At 44.5% G+C, this 21,772-nt stretch overlaps 1 protein-coding gene across 1 annotated transcript; it reads left to right on the forward strand.

Annotated features, from left to right (window-relative positions):
* Positions 1-1,508: 1,508 nt before the first annotated feature.
* Positions 1,509-19,646, forward strand: LOC142251066 (cytochrome P450 2H2-like). Its single transcript, XM_075323568.1, has 9 exons — positions 1,509-1,722; positions 5,455-5,617; positions 7,430-7,579; positions 7,911-8,071; positions 8,497-8,673; positions 10,569-10,710; positions 14,976-15,163; positions 16,411-16,552; positions 19,273-19,646. The coding sequence occupies exons 1-9, from the start codon at positions 1,543-1,545 to the stop codon at positions 19,455-19,457; spliced, it is 1,488 nt and encodes a 495-aa protein (XP_075179683.1). The 5' UTR covers positions 1,509-1,542; the 3' UTR covers positions 19,458-19,646.
* Positions 19,647-21,772: the final 2,126 nt, after the last annotated feature.

Here is a 21,772-nt window from a genome sequence, read left to right on the forward strand (position 1 = left end):
CATGTTTCACTACTATTCAGGTGTGCGCACTTTTTCGTTTGGTTTGCCCAATCACATTTGGGAGAGGCTGTTTATACTCACTACTCATATGCCTCAGTGCTGGCTATATTTCTGGATGGATGATTGTCTGAAGTTCCAGCTCCTCGGTCAAGGTTTTCTTTCTGAGACATTGCTATTGCTATTCCCTGCAGTTGTTTTATGCGACTCCCTTCCCAGTTATTGCCCATTTTCTTTAATTAAGGTATAGGAGGAGGGTTTCCACGTTATCTGTTATTCTTTTTGTTTTCTTGTATTCCATCATTCCTATATGACAGTATTTGCGCATTCCTAGCCCTGTGTCTCACCCTCTGCTTATGTGCACTTCATTTCATAATTCCATAGGTACACGACCTCCAGTGAAAGTAGGGGTTTTGCTCATTCTTTAGATGATCAGTGAAATGTTTACATGAGTTGAATATCATTCTGTATAAGTTTACCTTCACTCTCTTTCCACCGTTTCTGATTTTACAATTGATATGCAGTTTTCTGTTAGAAACCATAAATCCATAGCACTGTCACGTCCTCACCGGAGTCCGCTCCTGCTTCGGTCACCAGGTGCCATCGTATTCCTGCCGTCGACAGTGCTGGTGCTAGGAAAGGAGTCGGGGCCAGTACCTCTAGTGGGCACAGGCTCCGCTCATCCATTAAGCTGGGCTTCCCTGGGACCTGCAGTACCACTGGCTGACAGTGGTGGCATGTGTCTTCCAGCTGAATTTGCCTGCATTCAGCTACAACCAATGGGAAGACAACACACCCTTCAAATTCCCCTTCCTGTCTGCTGACCACTGCCAGATATACTTTTGTAGGATACTACTTGCTTCTGGTTCACACCCTGCTCCTGAACTTCTGTTTTGACCTCAGCCTGATTTCCTGACTACGCTCTTGATTGCCGATTTTGTCCCTCCTGCCGATTTTGTATCTCCTGATTTGGACCCTGCCAGATGACTACTCTCCTTTGGACTCAGCCTTCCACAGGTAGCTATCTCCGGGGCCCTGTATTAATTACAAATCACTGTTGAGGGGTTAAAAGTTTTCAGGGTTTTCGGGATCCTGCTTAGTAGGCAGCTTGCCTCTAGCCTGTCCGTGTCAGCCATTCTGAGACTGTGGTTCCAGGTGGATGTTACAAGCACTCATATTTTGGTTGGGATTTTGTAAGTTCAAGGCTATATTTAATTTTTGTATATGTCCTCACAGTAATCAGCAAATCTGTACAGTAGTCAACAACCAGGAGGATCCAGCTTCAGCTTTCCCCATCAGAGGGTCTGCGGTGAGAGGGGTGGGTGTCATGTCTGATCTCCAGAGCACTCTGACGTCATATAAGATGGCACTGCCCATTCAGCGAGCTCTGAGAGTGAAAATATTGTGCAATACAGCTGTAACCCTGCACTTTACACTCGCCCAGCCTGTTCTCACTGATAATATGTGGGAACGCTGCCCTGTACATGACCAAATATAAACACACAGGACACAGTACAGACCAAGCTGTAGTCACCAGGGCTCGGGATGTCTCTGAATATCGGAGCTACGCTTCTCCTGGCTACTGGGGTCACTCTTCTCATCTATCTTATTAAATGGTGGGGTAGGGTCAAACAGAAGGATCTGCCCCCAGGACCTACACCTCTGCCTGTCTTGGGGAATATCTTTCAAATCAGCAATACGGAACTACCACAGTCATTAATTAAGGTAAGATTACATAATATACGACAATCTGTAGCTAACCATAAACATCAACCTCTAATCTGCTAGTAAAAACACACAAGGTAAAAAGGGGAATTTTTTTAGCCCCTGATATTGCATTGATTTGGTTATAGAACCAATGGTATGGCCATTTCTCCAAAGTTTTCCAATTTCCAAAGTTTCTCCCAAAATTTCCAAAATGTTAGTGTTGTTGTCGTCACATGATGTACACAATCAGTACTTGCCAGAAAACAGCCCCAAAGCATAATGCTGCCTCTACCATGCTTCACTGTGGGTATGGTGTTCTTTTATTGATGCACAGTGTTGGATTTGAGCCAAAGAAATATTTTTGAATTATAGCCAAAAAGTTCACCCTTGGGCTCATCAGGCTATAAATAATTTTCCCACATACTTCATTAGTTAAGGTAAGAACACATAATATACGACAGTCTGTAGGTGCTGTTCAATTGTCAAAAACAGATGGCAATAAACAGCAACCTGCGCACTCGGTGATACAAACTATGTACATTTTTGTTCCTTAGATTCTATTTAGCTTCTAGTAAAAGGAAACTAGTGGGCAGATGATTTGAACTTTTATGTATGTGCCGTGTACGTGGCGCTTTTACTCAATGCTGAAGAAATCGAATTATTTCAAAAATGTTTTTCATTTTTTTTATTTATTAACATGTCTATCGATTCAGTGATGTTCATAATTGTATGACTTTTTTTCTTGGTGTTACAATTTCAATATTGAGCAATAAGTAAACAATTATTTTGGAATTTTTATCATGAGAAGGAAAAGTCAAGGAATTACAGATAACACAGGATGAGTCGCCCCTGAAGCCATCAGGGAGCTACAGGGTACTGTATCCCCACCAGGATGCAGGGCTTACCCCCTAGGGACTCAGAAGACCAGTGATGGTAGCAACCAAACATTCCAGATAATCCCTATTTTTCCCCAATTTCCCCATAGAATGCTGCCAGACTAGGGTTTGACCAATGGATGGCCGCCTAGAGGTGGAGCTAATCCAGTCCACTAGATGACCAGGTGGGAGGGGCAGACTGTGGACAGTCAGGCAGAGTAGTCGGCGAGAGTCGGTGACAGAGGAGGAAGCAAGCAGACGTACTGTCAAGAGTGTAAAAATGACCTGATGTGTCCAGGCGGTTGGTTGCTGATGGAGTATGGGGGAGAACTCCCGGAACCACGCACCAACGGCGTACAGAATCATAGGTCAGGCAAACGCTCCAGGCAGACCTGATAAAATCTGCACAGTGAGGGGACCTCACTGACCTTGAAGTTTGGTACACAGTAGCAACGGGAGAACCGGAGACCAGGACCAGAGACTCCGACCCCACAGGGTTCACGCTACCGTCATACGGACTACCTTTAAGAGACTACCAGGAGGTGATCCTCAGCTGCTCCAAGCCACGGGGGCCCACCAACTAAAGACAGGTGCAGGGGAAAGAAGCCAACAGGTCACTAAACCGGCAGTTGAGACTGCCGGCCTCAGGTGACCAGTTTCCAGCTTACTGTGAGTAAAGGAACCAGTTACACTGCAACCCCTTGTGTGGCCTACTTTCTTTCAACACCCATCCACCTCACCTATCCTCTGGGGCCTGGCCCTGCTTGTGGAGGGCCTAACATTCAGGCTGCCACTAACACCAGCCCCAGTAGTGAAAACTGTGCAGCGGCGGCTCCATCCACATAGCCGCAACCCGCAAGTGGCGTCATGTTATAAACTCTTATTTACCTCCCTAGTAAATATACCCCTTTTTCTAAAATCACCCAAAGCACGGAACCGGGCAACAACCACCAAGTGACATTTCCCAGTTATACACCGTCCGGGACCGAGTACCCATAACCCTGGGCGACACAAGTAGACATGCAAATGGCAGAAAAATGAAAACAAAATATTCAATACATCTCCATTTAGTACCAGCACCAGGCACAGAAACCTCCACACTTACAGCCTTGGTTATCCTCAATGAGATCATTAATGGTCATCTGAGGAATGTTCAGCACTGAGTGCACTTGGGCAAATCATCAAGATCCACTGCTGGCAGCTCCTTTTGCAATAGCCGATCAATGAAATCCCAGATGTGCTCAATGGTGATTCTGCAGGCCTCGATAGCAAATTTAGACCAGACTTGTTGCAATTGAAAGCTGAGCTGAGTTGGACCCACGGCATTCACAAAGTGTAAAAGGGGAAACTATCAGCAATCAGCTTCTATTATCTGTTGCAGCAGGTGTTCAATGTGGCTACAGTAACACCACAGGGTATTGAAGTATTACATGGTACTGTACCGCCCCCGTGCCAGCGGCTGAACCGCTCGGATCCGGAGCCGTGGTGGCTCGAAGAGTCTCCGGACCCGGGGGTTTGCGCGGACACTTGAATTCAAAAGAAAGGAGACAGAAATGTACAGGGGATGTATAAGTTCTTGACACCACCCACGGTGCGTGGTAATGTAGGAGACCACCGCTGTTGTTGGGGAGCCCAGTGGCGATGGTGTAGCAGCAAGATGTTTAAGCCCTCCATGGGCAGGTGGTTTGTGCCCCGGGGCCGGTTGGGTGTTGGTGAATGGGGTGCCGTTGGGTAGAGGAAAGGGGCTTTTCAGCATACTCACTCAGTCCAAGAATAACAACTCCGAAAGCTTGTGAACCAGAATTGTGAGCACCGCTGCAGCATGGAGGGAGCGTGGATCCGTGCCCTTGGTGTTGCTGTTAGCCTGTGGCCCTTTCCATGGCACCTTCTCACTAGTTGGACCATCAAGCTTGAAACTTTGCGGGTCCTGCTCACCCGTATGGCTAACAGAGTGAGCTAGCTATCAGGGTTCACGCGTAGGATTTCTTTGGACTGTATTTAGGAAAGTCCTATCCCATCGGTGCGCTAGTACCCCGATTTTGGAGTGGGTTGGGGATGAATCTTGAAGTCTTAACCCCCATTGGGTAAATTACCGGGATGCGTGAAGCTACTTTCCGGCCTAGGGTCCACGTACCCCATCGTGCCCTGGCCCCTGGTCAGTGATGGCTCAAGGCCGCCGGCTGCCCTCCTCGGCAGTCCGTGCCCCTTGACGCGATCCCCTACGACCAGGGTTCCAGCTCCTACCAGGTCCAGCCCAACGTCTGCCACCTAGTAAACTTCAGGAGCCCTGCTCCGGACCAGTGACCTCTCCCTCTTGGAGAGTCACCTTCCACCTCCTACTCCTTTCACTCCTGTTTCACTTCTCTGTCACTTTCTCACTTCTCCCTACCAACCCCCCATGTGGGCAGCCCTATTCCCTTCAGACCCCCCAATGGTGTGTCTGGTGGGTTTGGTGCAAAGGGTTCCTAGGATTTTGACTGGCTAAGCTGTTAGCAACACCAATGGACCAGGATCCGTAACCAAGGAGGAGTGGATACTGTGCAGAAGGGCATATTGCACAATACCATGTGATGACCTTATAGGCCAGGGCGTCACAGTACCATTTTACATTTATAGACTAATTGTAATACATGGACATATTCAGTCTTCCCAAGAGATGAAATTTGTAGCTGCTCTCTCTTAAACACCATAGAAGAGTCCTTTTTTCACATTTCTTCTTATATGATCCAGCATATATTTTCCCAAGACTTATGGTTTAAACTTTCTTGCTCTATGTAGGAAGCCCAAGTAAACAGTTGCACACATTTCCAATACCCTCATGTGAAAATAGCCAATGTGTTACATACTGTACATCATTTTTTTCATATCTCTCTAGCTGAGCCGGACATATGGACCCGTCTACACCATCTACTTAGGAACCTGTCGGATAATAATACTGATTGGCTATGATACTGTAAAAGAAGCCTTGGTGGACTGCAGCGATGCGTTCAGTGATAGGGGAGACACCGGATTTGGAGAGATTTTTTTAAAAGATTTTGGTAAGTCACAAACGGGATATTTAATTAGAAAATGACCGACTGTCTCATTCAGATGTACACTGGAGATGAAAATTAGAGAACAATGTATGATCACTTGCTTTTTTCAGAAATAATGTAATCTACATATCTACATTGATGAACATGTGAAGGATTTTTGTTAGGGGTGCACCATGCCACTAGAACAGGGTTTTACAAAAGATCCAAAGTTAATCAACATAAAACCTTTGTTTTACCCAAAACGTGATGATCATAATTAGAGAACAGCAATGACTGTAGCACAGAGAAAGATTATAAGTAAATTTTCTGAGGGTAACAACAGTCACGAATCAGTAGGACGTATACCGGCCGTCGCTGTGACTTCAGCACATCTGTGGCCACGGACTTTCAACTCCCTCCAAAGGTTTTCTATGGGGTTGAGATCTAGAGACTGGCTAGGCAACTCCAGGAACTTCATATGTTCTTATGAAGCCACTCCTTTGTTTCCCTGGTGGTGTGCTTGGAATCATTATCATGCTGAAGGACCCAGCCATGTTTCATCTTTGGTGCCCTTGCTGTTGGAAAGAGGTCTGCACTCAAAATCTCATGATACATGGCCTTATTTATTCTTTCATGTACACGGATCAGTCGTCCCGGTATCTTTGTAAAGAAACAGCCATAAAGCATGATGTTGCCACCCCCATGCTTCACAGTAGGTATGGTGTTCTTTGGATGCAACTCAGCATTCTGTCTACTCTAAACACGACGAGTTGTGTTTCTACCAAGCAATTCTTCTTTGGTTTCATCAGACCATATGACATTCTCCCAATACTCCTCTGGATAATCCAAATGCTCTCTAGCAAATTTCAGACGGGCCCGGACATGTACTAGCTTAAGCAGGGGAACACATCTGGTACTGCAGGATCTGAGTCCCTGGTGGCGTAGTGTGTTACTGATGGTGACCTTTGTTATGGTGTTCCCAACTCTATTCAGGTCATTCACTAGATCCCCCCTTGTGGTTCTGGGATTTATGCTCACTGTTCTTGTGATCATTTTGACCCCACGGGGTGAGATCTTGCATGGAGCCCCAGATCGAGGGAGATTATCAGTGGTCTTGCATGTCTTCCATTTTCTTATTATTGCTCCCACAGTTGATTTCATCACACCAAGCTGCTTGCCTATTGCAGATTCAGTCTTCCCAGCCTGGTTCAGTGCTACAATTTTATTTCTGATGTCCTTCGGCAGCTCTTTGGTTTTCACCATAGTGGAATTTGGAGTGTGACTGAGGTTGTGGACAGGTGTCTTTTATACTGATAACAAGTTCAAACAGGTGCCATTACTACAGGTAATGAGTGGAGGACAGAGGAGCCTCTTATAGAAGAAGTTACAGGTCTGTGAGAGCCAGAAATCTTGCATGATTTTAGGTGACAAAATACTTATTTTCCACCATAATTTGCCAATAAAATGTTCCCAAATCAGACACGGTGATTTTCTGGATTTGTTTCCTTATTTTGTCTCTCATAGTTGTGGTCACCTATGATGTCAATTACAGGCCGGCATCATCTTTTTAAAGGTGGAGAACTTGCACAATTGGTGGCTGACTAAATACTTTTTTTCCCCACTGTATATGGATAGAAAAAGTCTAAACACCCCTGCTAAGATGCCAAGTTTTGTCATGTAATAAAATCACAATAAAAAGAATCATTTCAGGAGTTTAATTTTGCCCAGAATCTGTACAAATCCATTGAGAGACAAACTACAATCACTTTGCTGTGGAAAAAAATACAATAAGGTGGTGGCATAAGTGTGAACACCGTCCTATGGTTGAACTTACAGGGATCTTTGCAAGCAGCGGAGAAAGATGGAAAGTCCTTCGTAGATTTTCTCTGACAACTCTCAGAAATTTCGGATTGGGAAAAAGAAGCATCGGAGAAAGAATCGAAGAAGAAGCCCGATGTCTGACTGATAAATTCATGAAGGATAAAGGTGGGTGCAATGTCAAAAATATTCCTCACAATTCCAGGCTGGCCGTACATATCAAATGGCTTTTGGCCAACAACGATCAGTCCGGAATCCCTCATGAACATGCACAATCGGACTGGGCAAATAAAGGATCGTACATTGAAATTTAACTTTTTTCCCAATCTTTATGGTGGAACGCCTGTCAGGCCGTCTCTATACACATTCGATCAATGGCCAATAAACATGGGCTCACCATACATAGTGGACTACTTTCCATGGTCTATATTTTCTTATTGTTTTCAGTGTATTGTAGCGCTAACCCAATGACTGACAGCCTCTCTATATTTACTTACAGATGCCCCAATTGACCCTTTATATATAATGCGATCCGCTGTTTCCAATGTCATTTGCTCCGTCGTCTTTGGTGAAAGATTCGACTATGAAGATCAAAAGTTCTTGAGCCTCTTGTCTTATATTAATGATTTTTTTGCATTTGCAAACTCCCGTTCGGGGCAGGTAAATATAACAAAATTAATATTCAAAAATATTTTATAGTGTGATTTAATTATCATGAAATTACAAAATGTAAAGCATGTCACTCCCTGTGTCATCATCTGCCCACACGTGGGCGTGCTAACATGCTGAGAGGGTGGAATGAGGTCAGGAACTAAAGTCCTTGCGACTAGTCCCTGCGCTCATTAGCATATCATAAAGGATCTTTACAAATACTTTTTCTAGAGATCTCTATGCCTATGCTACTAGACACTGGGACAGTTATTCAGGAAATAGCAATGTGCACCCACAACTTCTCGTGGTTCTGGGTGTATGTTCCACCTGACAGGGTCACTTTAAGTTCAGATGAACTGAAGCAATGCAAAAAACCCAAAAGTTTTGCAAAAGTTAATAACCTTTTTTATTCTATAATTTCTTTCCTTATCTAGCTCCTTACCATGTTCCCCACCATAATGCCCTACATTCCTGGTCCTCATCAGAGATTTTTCAAAATTTTTGCCAGCCTGAAACAATTTATTAATGAAATGATAAAATCCCATCAAGACACCTTAGATGAGAACTGCCCTCGTGATTTCATAGATTGCTTCCTCATAAAGATGGAAGAGGTGAGTGCAGATAATACTATATTACTATACTAAACTATCAGACTTTCTAGGGTCACATATTGTATGTAGAGAACTCACTGATGTGTTTCCATGCGGTGTACATGCGTGTCAGTGTGCTCAGCATGGGACATGTCCGTTTTTTTCTGCCATCACTGATGTCTCACGGACCACACAGTGGTGTTATCCGTGAAACACGTACCAGAAAAAACATTTAAAATAAAAAGCTTATTAACCCCTTCACGACCATGGACGGATCTTTCCGTCATGGATCGTGTCCCGGTAAGCCCCGCCCCCTGCCGCGGGCAGGCGGCGTGGATCAGCACACATATCAGCTGTTTTCAACAGCTGACATGTGTGCCTACATGTTCCGAGTGGAATCGCATTCCACCCGGAACATTAACCCCTTAGATCTCGCTGCCAAAGTCTGGCAGCGAGATCTATATGCGCGCGGCCATGTTTACTACTTACCGCCGCCCCCTCCGGACGTTACGTGAGTGATCACGTGACGTTCGGTGGTTGCCATCGTAGCACAGGGTCATGTGATGACGCCTGGTGCTACGAAGTTTCACTTTCATTCTTCCTCGGCACGGAGCAGAGGAAAAAAGAAAGTTACTATTTCTGCTGTTTACAGCGGTATAGCTGTGATCAGCAGATAGCGATCAGCAATCGGATTGCTGATCGCTATAGCCCCCTAGGGGGACTAGTAAAATAAAATAAAGTAAAAAAAAAGTTTTAAAAAATTAAAAAAAACAACAAAAAACCTAAAAGTTCAAATCACCCCCCTTTCCCCCCATTGAAAATTAAAGGGTTAAAAATAAATAAATATACACATAATTGGTATCGCCGCGTTCAGAAATGCCCGATCTATCAAAATATAAAATCAATTAATCTGATTGGTAAACGGCGTAGTGGCAAAAAAATTCCAAACGCCAAAATTACGTTTTTTGGTCGCCGCAAGTTTTACGCAAAATGCAATAACAGGCGATCAAAACGTAGCATCTGCGCAAAAATGCTACCATTAGAAACATCAGCACGAGATGCAAAAAATAAGCCATCACTGAGCTATAGATCCCAAAAAATAAGAACGCTACGTGTTTCGGAAAATGGCGCAAAACGTGCGCCACTTTTATTGGACAAGCTTGTGAATTTTTTGTAACCCCTTAGATACAAGTAAACCTATACATGTTTGGTGTCTACAAACTCGCACCGACCTCAGGTATCATACTCACACATCAGTTTTACCATATAGTGAACACCGTGAATAAAACATCCCAAAAACTATTGTGCCATCACACTTTGTTTGCAATTTTTCCACACTTGGAATTTTTTTGCTGCTTTCCAGTACACCATATGGTAAAAATTATGGTTTCATTTAAAAGTACAACTTGTCCCGCAAAAATCAAGCCCTCATATGGCAAGATTGACGGAAAAATAAAAAAGTTACGGCTCTCGGAAGAAGGGGAGCAAAAAGCAAAAACTCAAAAACGGAAAGTGCCCCGGGGCTGAAGGGGTTAAACTCACCCGTCTGCAGCGCTGCTGTTTCTGCTTCCAGGCCGGCTAATTATGCTCATGCATATTCACTGCACAGCTGACCCGGAAGTAGCTGCAGAGGGGAGAAAGCAGTGGCCGGACACAGCATCTGTGAGACTTCATTACCACAAAGAGCAGCAGCATGAATAAGGTGAGTATAAGTGCCTGATCTCTGTGTGTTATCACAGATAGCACACGGAGATCACACGTGTGCCAAAATCCCAGCACATGGAGGAACGTATGAACGTGTGTTTTTCACTGATGAATGAAATAGGCTATAGAGAGCTTTTTCTTCAAAAATTTACGCAAAAATAATCAGCATGAACACACCCAAAGTGTTTACAGCATTTTTATTTTTTTTTTAGGAAAAAAAGAATCCAGACACGGAATTTCATCAAGAAAATCTCCAGGCCACGATCATAGATTTGTTTGTTGCTGGAACAGAGACGACAAGTTTGACGCTGAGATATGGTTTTCTCATATTCTTGAAATATCCAGAAATACAAGGTGATTATTTTACTTAATTTGCTAATACATTTTTACATTAAATAATAAGCTCCCCGTTTACAGTGAGATGGAATAGTACTGTGAATAAGCCCAAAATCCTGCCTCATAGAAAGATACCTGGATTAAATATAGTGGTTGAGTTTTTGTAACTATTTTCCCTAGTATTGATCTAGTCAATTAATGTCCCACTGAACAAATTCACGCCATAATGGATGCTGTATTCCCTGCCTCAGCTTTTATAGAGGCTATCATAGATTTTGTTATACTATGTGATGTCTGCAAGGCATTATTAGAAACCCCAAGTCATCTACCTCTCTCTGACTGAAGGAATTTTGTATTCTGTAAAATACCCATGTACATTTTTGGTTCTTCACCCAAAAAAAAAATCGAAAATTGTTTGAATTCACCAGGAACTGCAAATTTCATGAAATCCGACACAAGGTCGGTTCACAGTGGATCGATCATCTCTACTGTACATCTAATATTTTTCTGAAAGCTATGTATATGCTCACTTTGTGGTTATAACTAGAGAAGAGTGGACTGATCTGTGACAGATCGAGTTGAGTGAAGTTTCAATAAATTAGTGCTTCCACGTTCAAATTCGATTCCTGATTCACCAAAAAAAGAACAAACTTGCTTTCGCACTGTGTCAAAGCATCGTTGAGAGGGCTAATGTCCTCTGCATGGCCACACTAGCTTCTCCAGAATGCCCTATGGATTACATGGGTGAGAAGGGGTATTGCTCCTCAATAGGGTTGTGTTTACTATATTGACGATCTTCAGTTGCCATACCTGTACTAATATCAGTTTTTAATCCCATGAATATTATTTATGTATTATCGGTGTTTTGTTATTGTGATTATATAACAAAATATTAATATCTTATCTAGAACATCTTAGTTATAGCACATACAGTTGAAACCAGAAGTTCCCTCCACTCTCTATAAAGAAACATCTGCAGGTTTTCCCTCCGCTCTCCATAAAGACACATCTGCAGGTTTTCCCTCCGCTCTCCATAAAGACACATCTGCAGGTTTTCCCTCCGCTCTCCATAAAGACTCATCTGCAGGTTTTCCCTCCGCTCTCCATAAAGACACATCTGCAGGTTTTCCCTCCGCTCTCCATAAAGACACATCTGCAGGTTTTCCCTCCGCTCTCCATAAAGACACATCTGCAGGTTTTCCCTCCGCTCTCCATAAAGACTCATCTGCAGGTTTTCCCTCCGCTCTCCATAAAGACACATCTGCAGGTTTTCCCTCCGCTCTCCATAAAGACACATCTGCAGGTTTTCCCTCCGCTCTCCATAAAGACACATCTGCAGGTTTTCCCTCCGCTCTCCATAAAGACTCATCTGCAGGTTTTCCCTCCGCTCTCCATAAAGACACATCTGCAGGGTTTCCCTCCGCTCTCCATAAAGACTCATCTGCAGGTTTTTCTCACTATCTGACATGAATTCAGAGTAAAGGCTGGTTTACATGCTGCGACATCGCTAACGATATATCGTCGGGGTCATGGTGTTTGTGACGCACATCCGGTGTCGTTAGCGACATCGCAGCGTGTGACAGCTAGGAGCGATGATCAACGATCACAAAAACGGCAACAATCGTTGATCATTGACACGTCGCTCCTAATCATAATGTCGTTGGTGTTTCATTCCGCAGGTTGTCCGTCATTCCTGCGGCACCACACATCACTATGTGTGACACCGTAGGAACGACGAACATCATCCTACCTGCGTCCACCGGAAAGGAGGAAGGAAGGAGGTGTGCGGCATGTTCCAGCCGCTCATCTCCTCCCCTCCTCTTCTATTGGGTGACCATTTTGTGATGTCGCTGTGACGTTGCTGTGACGCCGAACACACCTCCCCTTGAAGGAGGGATTGTTCGGCGGTTACAGCGACATCGCTGAATAGGTATGTGCTTGTGACGCTGCCGTAGCAATATTGTTCGCTACGGCAGCGATCACGACATGTCGCACGAACGACGGGGGTGGGTGCTATCGCTCGCGACATCGCTAGCGATTGCTAGCGATGTCGCGAGCGATAGCACCCGCCCCCGTCGTTCGTATGACATGTGGTGATCGCTGCCGTAGCGAACAATATCGATATCGCAGCGTGTAAAGCACCCTAAACCTTTCCCATTTTAGGTCAATTAGAAACCAAAATTATTTATATTTGCCAAATGCCAGAATAATGTAAGAGAGAGAGAATGTTTTAAAGCGTTTTTATTACTTCTGCAAAGTCAAAGGTTTCCCTCCATTTCTGCTTCTCATAGCAGTTGGTAGGAATTTGGGCTTATTCCTCCGGATAGAACTGATGTAACTGAGCCATATTTGTAGGTTGTCTTGCTCGCTCCGGCCTTTTCTGCTTTGCCCATAAGTGTTCAATAGGATTGCAATCAGGGTTTTGTGATGGCCACTCCAAAATATTGACTTTGTTATCCTTAAGCCACGTTGTAACCAGTTTGGCAGTAGCATTGGGTCATTGTCCATTTGGAAGACACATTTTCACCAAAGCTTTAGGTTCTTGGCTGATGTCTTGAGATGTTGCGTCAGTATTGCCACATCATCTTCTTTTCTCATGATGCCATCTATAGTGTGACGTGCACTAGTCCCTCCTGTGACAAAACACCCTACAACATGATGCTGCCACTCCCATATTTCACAGTTGGGATGGTGTTCTTAGGCGTCAAAGCTTCTCCCTTTTTCCTGCAAACGTAACAATGGTCATTATGGCCAAACAGTTCAATTTTAGTTTTGTCAGACCACAGGAGATCTCTTCAAAAATTAGGGTATTTGTTCTTGCGTGCATTTGCAAACATTAATATGGCTTTTTTATGTTTCTTTTGGAGTACTGGCTTCTTCCTGCCATAGTAGCCTTTCAACCCATGTTAATACAGTACTCATTTCACAGTGGATAATGACACACTCTTACCAGCTTCCACCAGAATTTTCACAAGGTCTTTTGCTTTTGTTCTTGGGTTGATATGCACATGTCTGACCACAGCATGTTCATCTCTGTACACAGAACCTGTCTCCTTCCTGAGTGGTATGATGGCTGGATATTCCCATCTTATTTGTACTTGCATATAATTGTTTGTACAGATGAACAAGACACCTTCAAGTATCTGGGAATTGCACCTGAAGATGAACCAGACATGTGCAAGAACACACTTTTCTTTCTGAGATCTTGGCTGATTTCTGTTGACTTTCCAATGATGCTACACAGAGAAGCAGTGTGCTTCAGGTGTGCATTAAAAAACATCCACAGGTGTGTCTCTAATTAACTCAGATATTGCCAATAAACCTATCAAAAGCTTCCAACTTGACATCATCATATGGGCTGTCCCATACTGTTTAAAGGCATAGTACTCTTAGGGGTACTTTACATGCTGCGACATCGCTAGCAATTTTGCGTGCGATAGCACCCGCCCCAGTCGTTGTAACTATATGTGTTGATCACTGCCGTAGCGAACATTATCGCTACGGCAGCGTCACACGCACATACCTGTTCAGCGATGTCACTGTGACTGCCAAACAATCCCTCCCTCAAGGGGGAGGTGCGTTCAGTGTCATAGCGACGTCACTGCAGCGTCACTAAGCGGGTGGCCAATAGAAGTGGAGGGGCGGAGATGACGTAACATCCCGCCCACCTCCTTCCTTCCGCATTGCCGGTGGAGGCAGGTAAGGAGATGTTCGTCGTTCCTACGGTGTCACACATAGCGATGTGTGCTGCCGCAGGGACGACGAACAACATCGTACCGGTGGTTGCAGCGATATTAAGGAAATGAGCGACATGTCAAAGATCACCGTTTTTGAACGATTTTGTGCTCGTTGATCGTCGCTCATTTGTGTCACACGCTGAGATGTCGGTAACGGCGCCGGATGTGCGTCACTAACGACGTGACCCCGACGATATATCGTTACCGATATCGCAGCATGTAAAGTACCCCTTAGTGTATGTAAACTTTTGACTTTGCAGAAAGTAATAAAAATGCCTTAAAACATTCTCTCTCTCTCATTAATCTGCCATTTGGCAAATATAAATAATTTTGGTTCCTAACTGACCTAAAACGGGAAAGGTTAATTCTGATTTTGTGTCAGATAATGAGAAAAACTTGCAGATGTGTCTGTATAGATAGTGTATGTAAACCTCTGGTTTCAACTGTATGTCTTGGTCTTGATGATATTTTCCCCCTACTAGTTTTTGGTTGTAAAATAAGACAATATAAAAAAATATGTTCTTTGCTCCATTATGTAAATATCAGAGAAGATGCAGAAAGAAATTGATAATGTAATAGGCAAAGATCGCTGCCCATCAATAGAGGACAGGAGTAACATGCCGTATACAGACGCCGTAATCCACGAGATCCAGAGATTTGCTGATATCATCCCGGCAGGAGTGCTCCATGCTGCCAGCAAGGACACAACCTTCAGAGGATATAACATTCCTAAGGTACAATATTTTCCTCTTAATATTGACCACACCATTTTTTCTGTTTGGCATCAGTTTAGTAATGTGTGCGACACTGCAAATTTTTGGTCATACTACCCACTATTTTAAGGTCCATGCTCTTCTCTTCCCTTTCTCCACTTGTCAAGTCATGGTCCTCACCTTTCTGATATAGTGGGTTAAAAGGAAATGTTCTGGGTCCCTGGAAATTTGGTTACTTTTTCAGGAGTCTGGAACGTTTACCCTTTTCTCGCGAAGCTCCTGACCAATCCAGGAGGTTTGGCGAGTATGACTTTGACTTCCTTAGCTCTCTATCTCTACCTGTTCCTATGTTTTAAGAATATAAGCCAAGCAAAACATGGAACTTTGCCTCTTTCAACTACTACTCTAGTCTTACGTTTTTTTTTCTTGAGATTTCTGACCAGTATGACTTTGACTGTCTTCGCTCATCAGCTTTCCAAGTTTTTAAGTTTACGAACCAATCTCAACATTTAACAAGTTCTCTTTTAACTATTACTTTACTATTTATACAGTAACTAGTCAGGACCTCAGAGACACCAGGGATGTCTCATGTGAAAAAAGTTGAGCTGATCTTAATGTCTTGGTTCTTAGGCCGGCTTTGCATACTACGACATCGCAGGTGCGATGTCGGTGGGGTCAAATCGAAAGTGAAGTACATCCGGCGTCGCAGTCGATATGGTAGTGTGCAAATCCTTTTTGATACGATTAACGAGCGCAAAAGTGCCGTTATCGTATCATCGGTGTAGGGTCCGACATTTCCATAATGCCGGTGCAGCGACAGGTATGATGTAGTTCCTCGTTCCTGCGGCAGCATACATCGCTGTGTGAGAAGCCGCAGGAGCGAGGAACTTCACCTTACCTGCGTCCCGGCTGCAATGCGGAAGGACAGAGGTGGGTGGGATGTTTACATCCTGCTCATCTCCGCCCCTCCGCTGCTATTGGCCGCCTGCCGTGTGACGTCGCTGTGACGCTGCACGACCCGCCCCCTTAGGAAGGAGGCGGGTCGCCAGCCAGAGCGACGTCGCAGGACAGGTGAGTGCATGTGAAGCTGCGTAGCGATAATGTTCGCTATGCCAGGAATCACAAGATATCGCTGCTGCGACGGGGGCGGGGACTATCGCGCTCGACATCGCAGCATCGTCTTGCAAAGCTGGCCTTACAATCAGTTACTACCTAAATCTCATTTTTCACACTTAAGTTTTCTACCTTATTTATACATTTACTTTCAGAGAAGCTTAGTGATTCCAGTCCTGACCTCTGTCCTAAAAGACCCCAAATATTTCAAAACCCCAGAGGAGTTTGATCCTGGACACTTCCTTAATGAGAAAGGCGACTTTAAGAAAAGTGATGCATTTATGCCATTCGCTGCAGGTAAGCAACTATTTCTTAATCACAGCATAAAGTGATCTGTAACCTATGACTGAATTTAAGCTTCAAAATATCTGGGGTTCAGAATGTGAGACTATCTGCCTTTGGTTTGTAGATATAGATTTGGTAGAAGGAAGACCAAAAATATGACTTGGAAAGCCTTTGTCTTTACAAATACACAATATTTATAATATTGCAACCATAAAACTCTGAAACACGTGGTCTACATGGTCTACATGGCCTATAGTTCTCTTACGGAGTCATGACTAGAGACTGAGCATGTGCAAAATTTGCGCAAGATTATTTAACCGGTCTGAGCTTCTGCTCTTTGGAGAAAAGTTCTTATTGGACATCATCAGAGGTAAGACACAAAACTAAAGGTCCCCATACACATTAGATGGAAGTTTTCCAAGCTTACCTACTTTGGGGACCCCAGCTGACCATCTGAGGGCTTCCAGCTCCTTCCCCAACAGATGCTATGGGGTAAGAAGGATCGGGCAGTTGGAATTGACCCCTTCGTGATGCGGACAATTTTCGTTTTTGTGTTTTCAATTTTTTTTCCCCTTCGTCCTTAAGCCATAACTTTTTTTTTAGTTTTTGTCCACATAGACATATCAGAGCTTGTTTTTTTTTTTGCGGGATGACTTGTGCCTTTGAATGACACCATTCATTTTACTACATACTGTACTGTAAAACAGGGAAAAAATCCAAATGTGGAGAAATTGTCAAAAAACTGAATTCTAACATTTTTGGAGGAATTGTTTTTATGGTGTGTATTTTGTGGTAAGACTGACCTCACAGTATAATTCTCCTCACAAGTACAATTATGACGATACCAAACATGTCCATTGTTTTGCTATTTTAGTGGTATTAGTGGTATTAGTGATTAAAAAAATAAAAAAGAGTTGGCGTTGTGTCGCCATTTTCCAAGACCAGTAGCTTTTTCATTGTTCAGTCGATGGAGCTGTGCGATGGCTTATTTTTTTGTGGGGCAAGATGATGTTTTTATTGATACCATTCTTGGATAGATATGACATTTTGATCTCTTGTTACATTTTTTTGGTATTGCAGCGACTCAGCCCAGTTTCACACATCCGGCTTTTCGCCGGTTTGGCGGATGCGGCGCACGCCAGTACAGTATGATACAGTACAGTGACAGCACCGCAACTTTCGGGTCACTTGCTCTGGTCACATGACAGCATGTGACCGGCGCTTGTCGCGCTGCCAGTGTACTGTATACACTGTACTGGCGTGCGTCGCATCTGCCAAACCGGCGAAAAGCCGGATGTGTGAAACCGGGGTCAATAAATGTAATGTTGGCGTTCTTGCATTTTTTTTGTTTATGAAGAGATGACCCATGAACCACCGCAGTGGAGAGTTAGGGTACTTTCACATTACGTTCAGTGGTCCCGTCGTGGCTTCTGTCCAAACCTCCCCACAAACCGGGTTTCGGGCGCATGCACCGATGGGGCCATTGAGTATAATGGTGCAGACGGAGTCTTGCTTTGTCTTGCACCATATGTGCTTTCTCCAGGTGGACACCCAGTCGTAGTAGACTGTGTTTTGGTGACCGCTTCCAGTAAGTGTATACGCCCTAAAATGGTGCAAGACAGAGCACACACTGTGACTCCGTCTGCACCATTATAGTCAATGGCCTCATTGGCGCATGCTTCCGAAACCCATTTTGCCAGGGAGAGGGAGGGTTCGGATGGAAGCCAGACGGAACGATTGAACATAGGTCAGGCGGATTTCGTAACGGGGTTAAATAGTTTATCCTTTTTTTTCTAAATGAGATAAGCCTCCGCCTGGGATGTCTGGCAGTGTTTTCCTCCTTTCCCTCCTTTCAAAACATGTGAGCCAAGTGCATGACTGAATCGGGAGACTCCTGTCCTGACTATCCACCGAATAATACAGATGTCTCATACATACTTTGGCCCTCTGCACATGTCTTTGTCTTTGGTACATTTGACGTCCATTTCCACACATTCCGGAGACACAGATACACGTAGACCCATTAAATTCAGTAGGTTTGTTCAGACGTCTGTTTGACACCGACCGTATGTCCGTTTTGAGCACATGTGTGTCTGTGTGCTCCAAACTGCAACATGTCTGTTTTTGGCTGGCAGCACGGATGTCACACAGACCGCACACTGATGTGATCTATGTAACATCAGCGTGACATGTACTGAAGTACACCTCACTGAAATGAAATGGATTTTTATACTTACCTGTCTCCAGCGATGCTGTTGCTTCCGGGTCCAGCTCATGATGCCTCATAAATATTCACTGCACTGACTGCGGACCCAGAAGCAAGGGTGACAGCAGCGCCGGAGACAGGTAAGTATACAAGTTCATGCTGTCCGTGTGCTATCGGGATGTCACAGTGATAGCACACTGATGACACACACACTGACAAATGGATGGCCAACGGAACTCCACAATGGATCGTGCAAAATGTTCGTTTTTTGCACGGACGTGTGAAGGGGGGCTTCTGATAGTAGGTAAAAGCTGGGCGGTCTTTTAATGGTAAAAGTTGTCAAAGTCGCCTACTGTGGGGAAATCACTCATTACATTCTGATTTGAAATCACTGATCATTCCAGAGCATTGAAAAACTAGAGGTGACCTCATGCTTTTATGTTGACGCAATTGAATATATTTTTTCTACTCCCCGCAACCTTTTTCGCTTGACTTCTTATTGTGCACTCTTGTTCTGTTTTCTCAGGCAAACGCACGTGTTTGGGAGAAGGCCTGGCTCGCATGGAGCTCTTCCTCTTTCTGACCTCTATATTGCAAAAGTTCACCTTGGAGCCCACCGTAGACAGAAAGACCCTGAGTATAAGACCCGAACCCAACACCAATGCTTCCAGACCCCAGGCATACCAGATGAAGGTCGTCCCTCGTTTCTGAGCGGAAGATGAACGCCTTGAAACAGAAAACCTATCCAGAACTTCGAAAATAAGGAGGATGCCCTAATATTGGAAGGATATCATCTGCGAAAAGACTACAAACGTTTTTGCATAAAAAAAAATCATATATACAGTATGTATATTTTTTATTCTTGTATTTTTAGTGTTGTTATGCCTTAATATAATATAATTTTCAACATCTGTAATTTTTTTTTAATAAAAAAATTGGACTGTAATGTGTAACTTATTTGTTTTTCAAGATTATTTCTTCCATTGATGCTTGTCTGATTTCTGCTATCTTTTGTTACAGAGGTCCTTAATTTTAGCTATGTTTACAAGTCTATTTAGCCTGGAATTATGGTAGACACCATGATGAAAGACGAACCGATCCAAATACAGTTTATCGTCCCCATCCATCATGTGATGGATCCGACACTTTCTTATAATTTGTTGTTCTGCACCTATGATGGAGCGGAATAATATAATTGCCATTTCAGATGTGAAACTTCTTAGTTTGCTCCTAAAGGGACTGTGCGGATACTGCACTCTGACTCTATGGAGGCCTAATATATGGTTCCCTAACCGCTATGCCTGGGCATACACTCCCGGCACTGTCCACAGGACCAGTTCGCTCTGAGGCTTGATGGTACAGTGGTTCGCACTTCATTTTGTTAGGTTGATGCAGGACTTCTCTTCCCACGATTCACCGGGCAGCTGGGCTCATCAGGCGAGGTTTTCTAGCAGGCCGGATGCCGACTCTCCTGTGTACGTCCCTCTGCACGTCTTGGAACTCTCTCACACTGTCTGCCACTTCCTGCTTCTCCCTGCACTTTTCTCAGGGCAGACCAAACAAACACATAGCAGCAGGGGAGATACAGACCATTCCATTGTGCTCTGCAGGGGAACCAGTTTCTTAAAGCCACAGTAAAAAAAAAAGTCTTAAAGTCATAGTAAAGCAACATCCTTAGTCGGGGCTGCACTCCCCTACAGCAGCACTGTCATCTGCAAGCAATAGGAGAAGGTGTAGCGGAGACTCAATACTTGACTTTATGTGGGTCATATTAAAGACAAAATGTTGGAATTCAACTTTCATTCTGCAGTGGATCAGCAAATTCAGCTTAAGGAGAGGTCACAAGAAAAGAAGCAAAACTGCAAATGCAAAGGCAGCTGTCAGCAGTGGCTCTTGATTAGAGATGAGCAAACTTGTGAAGGTTCAGATTGCTGGCAGCAAACGGACCTACCTCCAAAGGTTCAAGCTTGACCCAAACCCCGGTCAAATCACTGATTGGCAGTTTGAGTCTCCGCCTGCATACAGCCAGCCATAAGCAGATCACTTTCGGGGGAGAGGGAGGGGGCATTTTCAAACTATATTTCTTTTATTGCACGCATGTGATCACGCTGTTGTTACCTCCAGTGCGAGCCGTTCAAACACTGCAAGCGGCTCACACTGGGCTGAGCACCGAGCTTTGCTGGCGTGAGTTATGTTCGCACGTAAAGCATCTGAACCCTAAACCCAAACCTTGATTTTTAAATTCGGTGTTCGGTTCGAAAACTGAACCTCAGGTTCGCTCATCTCTAATCTCGATGACTTGCATGACAAATGCATTAAGAAAATTCATCAAACAACCATTAATAATCTCCCTGTGCGCAACCAAGGCTGTAAAGGGTACTTTACACGCTGCGATCTTGCTAGCGAGCGTACCCGCCCTCGTCAGATGTGCGACACAGGCAAATAGCCGCCCGTGGCGCACAACATCGCTTACACCCGTCACACGGACTTACCTTCCCTGCGACGACGCTCTGGCCGGCGATCCGCCTCATTTCTAAGGGGGCGGTTCGTGCGGCGTCACAGCGACGTCACACGGCAGCCATCCAATAGAAGCGGAGGGATGGAGATGATCGGCCGGAACATCCCGCCCACCTCCTTCCTTCCTTCTTTTCCGGTGGACGCAGGTAGGAGATGTTCATCGCTCCTGCGGTGTCACACATAGCGATGTATGGTGCCGCAGGAACGACGAACAACATTGTACCTGCAGAAGCAACGGCATTAAGAAAAGGAGCGACGTGTCAATGATCAACGATTTTTGACATTTTTGCAATCGTTGATCGTCGCTTCTTGGTGTTACACGCAGCAATGTCACTACCGGCACCGGATGTGCGTCACTAACGACGCGACTCCGACGATATATCGCTAGCAATGTCGCAGCGTGTAAAGCACCCTTAAGTGCGATCACATGTAGGAACATCGCCCCATACATGACCGAATATAAACACATAGGACACAGTACAGACTGAGCTGTAGTCACCGGGGCTCGG

This window comes from Anomaloglossus baeobatrachus, chromosome 9 (genome assembly GCF_048569485.1).
Source record: "Anomaloglossus baeobatrachus isolate aAnoBae1 chromosome 9, aAnoBae1.hap1, whole genome shotgun sequence".
Taxonomy (NCBI): Eukaryota; Metazoa; Chordata; class Amphibia; order Anura; family Aromobatidae; genus Anomaloglossus; species Anomaloglossus baeobatrachus.

Excerpts from the sequence above, each read along its gene's own strand:
- LOC142251066 (XM_075323568.1), top strand. The coding sequence starts at position 1,543 with ATGTCTCTGAATATCGGAGCTACGCTTCTCCTGGCTACTGGGGTCACT. Across the intron at positions 1,723-5,454 it reads TACCACAGTCATTAATTAAG|CTGAGCCGGACATATGGACC; the intron begins GTAAGATTACAT and ends ATATCTCTCTAG. Across the intron at positions 5,618-7,429 it reads GATTTTTTTAAAAGATTTTG|GGATCTTTGCAAGCAGCGGA; the intron begins GTAAGTCACAAA and ends TTGAACTTACAG.